Source organism: Arachis ipaensis, chromosome B7, assembly GCF_059453495.1.
Source record: "Arachis ipaensis isolate K30076 ecotype BB chromosome B7, ASM5945349v1, whole genome shotgun sequence".
Classification (NCBI taxonomy): domain Eukaryota; kingdom Viridiplantae; phylum Streptophyta; class Magnoliopsida; order Fabales; family Fabaceae; genus Arachis; species Arachis ipaensis.
Genome location: NC_142442.1, coordinates 37,134,607 through 37,140,735, shown reverse-complemented (window position 1 = coordinate 37,140,735; position 6,129 = coordinate 37,134,607). Strand labels below are relative to the sequence as shown.

General features: G+C 33.1%; 1 protein-coding gene across 2 annotated transcripts; it reads left to right on the top strand.

Moving 5' to 3' along the window:
* Window positions 1-1,234: 1,234 nt before the first annotated feature.
* On the top strand, window positions 1,235-5,886 carry LOC107609830 (protein JASON). 2 transcript variants are annotated; one of them, XM_016311870.3, is made up of 8 exons: window positions 1,235-1,580; window positions 2,020-2,068; window positions 2,208-2,287; window positions 3,493-3,698; window positions 4,502-4,584; window positions 4,702-5,102; window positions 5,195-5,277; window positions 5,558-5,886. In XM_016311870.3, the coding sequence occupies exons 1-8, from the start codon at window positions 1,419-1,421 to the stop codon at window positions 5,664-5,666; spliced, it is 1,173 nt and encodes a 390-aa protein (XP_016167356.1). In that variant the 5' UTR covers window positions 1,235-1,418; the 3' UTR covers window positions 5,667-5,886. The 2 variants fall into 2 exon arrangements, with proteins under 2 accessions (XP_016167356.1, XP_088349687.1); XM_088493561.1 differs by having other exon boundaries at window positions 1,245-1,580; window positions 4,783-5,102.
* The last annotated feature ends 243 nt before the right edge of the window (window positions 5,887-6,129 follow it).

Here is a 6,129-nt window from a genome sequence, read left to right as displayed (position 1 = left end):
TGGAATGATAATATTATCTATCAAAAGATTCCACCTATATGAATATAAGAGTGGTGCCGCTCTAATCGAGAATTTTAGAGGTTTTATTCTCGTAAATATTCATGAAACCAGGATGAGCACAAGGCCATATAAGTGCTTAAAATTGTAAACTCTTGAACTTGGAGGGTATAAGTAATGTGTGTGATTTTTGGTACTAGCATATGGAGTATAGGTTTAATCGATTAGACACCTATTACTTCGTTAGAACTTTAAAATTTACACTAAAAGAATGTTTAATCTTAGTGACACATTCTTTATGCATATACTTGTATGATATTTAAATTTTGTAAATAGTAGGGGATTGAAGGGTATTTACAAATTTGATTAATTAATATTATTAATATTATTGATATTAATATTAATATTATTAATAAACGGTTACTAACCGTTTAGTACCATTTGGTTGAAGGGACACAACCTTTTAAGGATTGTGTATGTTCAAAACATTGTGTCTATTGGCTAAAGAGACACAACTCTTTAAGAGTTGTGTATATTCAAAACATTGTATCTATTGGCAATAGAAAAGACACAACCATTTGTATACGTAACCAATCATAATTGCTATGTGCAATATGTATAAATAAGTCCTTGTTCACTATTTCAGATATGACGTACTAAGTGTACAAATTACTCAACCATTAAGAGATTTTCCTTGTTCAAGAGAGTTGAGAATTTCTTACTATTGCTAATTAAGAAATTCTTAGGTTTCATTGTATACTGGGAGAGTATTATCATTAACCCTATAGCAACTAAGTGTGGGGACAAATATCTCTTTAAAAAAAGCGATCTAATTGTGTCTTGAAACCACTACATAAATATAAGATTTTGTCATCTTACGATCTTCATATACCCAACAATTATTTCATAAATAAATTTGTCAGCAAGTAGAAATAGTAGTTTAGTGGAAAAAAAAATAAAAATACTAGTTTTATCTAATTTTATAAGCACATGAGTAAATGCCTATTTTCGAGTTAAAAACATTCGCGTTAAGACAGGGATCTCGGTCTCGGTCACAATCATCGATTCAATGTTAGCAACGCGCCTTCGCTAATTTGAACCCACCTAGTCACCTACTCTCCAAAAACTGCTACGTGTCGCGATATATGAGCGCGTCCCACCGTAGCAATGATCCGCGCGTAGGAAAAAGATACCCCAAGCGTGTGCCTGAAATATGAATTCCATTCCTTCCCTCTCCCTCCTTCCTCATCATACTTCACTGTTAGTTCAAATTTCAAAATCCACTCCTCACTCTTCCCTTCTCTCTCTCTCACACTCTCTTGCTTCCTTCCTTATCAATTTACACTCTATTTTTTTTAAAAGAAATAATTAGAGAAAAATAGAGAAAAGGAACGTTATAATTACTGGTTCTTCTGCATGATATGCGCTGGTTAGGTCTGATTCTGAGGTTCGTGTTCCGATCCTTCTACCGCGCCACCATGGGTAGCTTCTTTTCTTGCTTTAGAGGCCGTGACAATCGTCACCTTCCCACTACTGCCACCGCCGCCACCACCGCAGCGCTTTCTCGTCAGTCCAAAACCAACGTAACCAGTCCTAACCTTTTTTTTTTTTTATTAAAAAACACTTATTTTTGTCTTCTATATTGTTAATTGTTACGAATGTATTGGAATTTTTTGGAAATATCTTATTGTTGTTGGAGGATTTGCAAATGGTTGAAAATTGTTGACATACATAAGCTGAATTTTGAATGATTAATTTGTCAGAGTTTCTGGTAAAGCTGTTTGATTTTCAATGAATTTTAATGCTGGGTTAATACTTTAGCTTGGTCTCTAGGTTTATGCACGAGTCCCCCTTTTAGTCCATGTAGCAGGTTAAATGAGTCAAAAAGATCAAGGGATCAAGTTGACTAATGTTTTTTATTCATAGGAACTATTTGGACTCATTAACACCAGACCAAAGTAAGCATTAACTCTTTTAATTTTGCTTTTGATCAAGGTTCTAATTTTGTTGTGTGTAAACCAGGATGCTGTGGTCTCTCGAAATCGGCTGTCTACTTTGTTTCTCTCTGAAGGTAATTAATTCTTTTGTTTCTGTTTTTTAATGATACTTTTATGGCTTTTATTTTTTCTATTTTGTTGAATTGATGTTTACCATTATGAGCATATGGCCTCTTATTTCAATGTGTACTCTGCTCTTAATTTTTTGAAAAGTAAGAGAAGAATCTGCTTGCAATGAGGGGAAGAGTTTTGGCACAGGAGCTCAGATTCATGACAAGGGACATAAGGATGAGGTGTGCATTATGACAGTTCTTACATGTTTAGCAGTATGGATTATGGAATAAGGAATATATATTGGCATGTAGTTTATTTTTCATACTATAGGAAATGCTTCAAGATAAGTCGCTGAAGCTGTTAGCTGGTGTATGCTTTTTCTTTCTACTAAGCTTGCAATTAGAGTTAGTTCTAGTTTCTGGACAATGGAGAGCATGTTTCATAGATGAAATGATTAGTGAAAAACTAAATGTGGGAAACAACTAGTAGCAGTTAGTCTCATATTTGAAAACAATCGACAATAGCCACAATTAGGACTTCAAGCTTGCTGCTTCTTCTTTTTATTTTTAATAAAAAAGAATAAATTTAAAAACAAAAATTGATTGTGTCTCTGTTTATAGGGAGGAACTTAGATCCCAGAACTCTTGGAATACTCTCATTTTATGTTCAACTGTACCCTATTTTCCTGTTGTTTCATATTTTATATTCTAAGAGGATTTTATATTGGATTGTGTATTTTGAAATGTCACAACCTCGGAATCTACAGTTGTTGACTTGTAGTTTAGCAGGGTAACCTGTATAGTTTGAGATCACCAAAAATGGTGGTATCATAACTGATTAGGCCTCGCTCACTCCAAAAGCTAGCTCAAGAAGTGAGGGATGTTCCTCATTTATAAACATTCTAGAGAAGTATCCTTGATAGATGTAGGACTTGCAATAGTGGCATATATGAAAATGGTCTTTCAAGATAACGACCTCTATCACATTTGAGCCTTTTGTCATTTCTAATTCTAGCAACTGCAATTTCTATGAAGTGTTTAGTATTTTCAAGATATAATGGATGGAAAGAACTGCAATATTGTTAGAAATCCAACCCCAAACCTTTCTCAATTGTAGATATTCTTCTGTTAATGTTTTTCTACTTTTTTTAGAGGATAAATTTCTCTACAATAGCGCGTAAGCCTTGTTCTACTAGATAACAAATTTGTAGATAGCATGTAAGCTGGTTCATTGGATACTTATCACATTTGTAGATAGTCAAGTGTATGCAGTCTTGGGCATAGAAACCTTGGTAGTATAATGATTGAAGTTTATGTTCTCATTACTATTTGTAGAAATTTTGAAAAACACTTAGAACACTATTTAATTTTTGGCTCTCTCTCTTAAGATTGGTGCTTGTAGATAAAATTTTTTTCGTATAATTACATGAACCCTTTTTCGACAGGCCATGTTTCTCAAAGCATCTGAGAAGCTGAAAGTATCACCTTCCTGTGGCAAAGATTCTGAGCCTTCAAGGTTTCATTCTTGGCGTCCCAACACGTCAGCCGATAAAGTTCGGCTAGATAATCAACCATTCAACCCCCCAACTCCCAAGAAATGTTCTGAAGATTGGGGGAAAAGAACAGATTCTTTAGAGCAAACACCAAGCAGGTTGTTCATCTATTTATATTTTGAATTTTTTTATGCTCACGTCTTATAGTGAATGTGGAATAACCACATTTTTGTCTATTTCATAGGAGATCGATATTCCGTTTTTTAATCTTGAGAACAGCAGGAGCTTACTTTACATTTACTATGTAGTAAAGGATTTTCTCTGAATGTCAAAATTATACATTTGATTTCCAAAATTAAGAGTGTATTCGGATAAAGAATTTAAAAAGAGAGAATGCATTTTTTAAGAGTATTTTAAATCCTTTAATTAGAAATTATTTGTTCTGATATTAATAAAATCAATTTTACAAATCAGAAGCACTTTTATGGGGTATTTTGTTTAGTTCACAACAAAGAATTTAGAATACCCCCATAAGATAGGGAATTTCTCCCATTTCCTTCCTTGTTTTCTTCTTTTAAAACTTGATGGATAGTAAAAAGGAAATAATTTGCCATCAAATTTGGAAATATATATATATAGGATTTCATCTTTTCTTGTTGTGCATATAAACAAGATATTTTAAAATGGTGAATCTTATGGCTGGCTATGACAACACTTAAAAAGTATAGTTTAAATTAAGGTCATACTTTTATATTATCTGGTAGCATTTTTAATTTAATCACACTTTTTTTTTTTAATTTAAAAGGTTGAAGGTCTTCAACAGAGGTGTTGCCAAAATTACATGTAATTGAATTATGGCAATTTAGTTACATATCACTTTAAATTCTTCAAAATTTTAGAATGCTCTATTGAAAAAACACACCAAGATTTTTCTCGAAAGTTAATTTCCTTTCTTTTGCAGCTGTATCTCCAATACACAAAATACTAGACGTGACTCTCTTGATTCTAGTGAAGGAAGCAAGACAGGGAACCTTCATGCTTCAGGTATGACTAAGAAAACAACTTCTTGAATGTGAAACAAGTGTGTACATTTTGAATGTGAAATTGAATCATCAACCTATGATACATTTGATTGTGGTGTATGGCATATGATGAAAACAGAACCCCCAAATAAGGAGGGTGAATATAAATTATCACCTTATCCCATCCCTTTGAAGCTACCTGATGAAATGCAAACACCAGGAACTGTCTTTGAGACAGCTCAGTCGCAATTTCGGTATCCCAAGCAGGCAGAGAATGAAAAATCAAAGAAAGTCTTGAATGAAAATGAATCAAAGGTGGAAGAAAGCTTGTCTTCATGGCTGAAGCCGGCGTCCGTAATTCTAGAGGAGAGAAACAAGAGAATGGAAATGGCGAATAGTCATATTCGCAAAGCTCCATCTGATAGGCCTATCATTGGAATGGTTGCTGCGCATTGGACCGAAGACGAGGAATCTCATTTCCCTCCTCCTAAGTGGTGGGATGGTAATGGGATACCAAACTCAACCAATAAGTACAAGGAAGTATGACTTATATTATCAACATTTTTTTCTTTTCCTATTTGAGTTTTAAAGCTTGATATTGCTCCTGATTTTGCTGATTTTTCACTTTTCAGGATCAGAAAGTGAACTGGCATGCAACGCCATTTGAAGAAAGGTTGGAGAAAGCGTTGTCCGAGGAGAGTTCCATATCTCAAAGGTATGCTTATTGGTGAAAACTCAAGTGCTGTCAACTTCACGTGAAGTTAATAGCTGTGAGCCGTTAAATAATTTGAATGATTTGACTAAATTTTTATCTAACGGCTCTCAGTTGTCAACTTCACGTCAAGTTGGTTGCACCTGAGTTTCTACCCTGCTTATTCAGTTATGCTAACATCGAAGTTATTATGACAAAAATTAATTTATACCTTGCTTAAATCATTGACAAAAATTCTTATGTAGTTGAAAATAGTTGATTATAATGTTATTTGGAATTGCAGGAAGGATTTTTGTGTAAAACCAATTGCTTTTAATGAGAATGAAGAAAATGACACAGCAGTGTCTCAGTTTCAGTCATCACCGCATCCTCAATCCGTTGTGTCATTCTAATCATTTAGAGTTGTCAATCAAATAGTGTTCTATTCTTGTGTTTGGCATTTGAGGAATGGAAACTGAATATACCTGGTTCAACATGTTGATTGGTTGGAACAAGCAATTGGTTATACAAATTTTTATAGTAACATGAAATTGTCAAGCGCCTCCTCTGCTTGCATTGTACATAAGTCATGAGAATTATTGCGTTATATAATGGATATTTGAAATTTGCTAATGGTGGCATAGAAATCAAATTTATCAAAATACTAACAAATGTTTAATCAACACAAAGAAATTTAAGAAATCTAAAATTAATAAAATAACTTAACTTTGTAAAAATAGAATACAAAAATATTAGAAAATAAATTTATAATTGACCACAAACAAATAACAAAAATAAAATTTTAAAATTATTTTGGATTAATCAATACTCTTGAATTTGAAAATGGATTTTTTCAATTTTTTTTCAATTATTTGT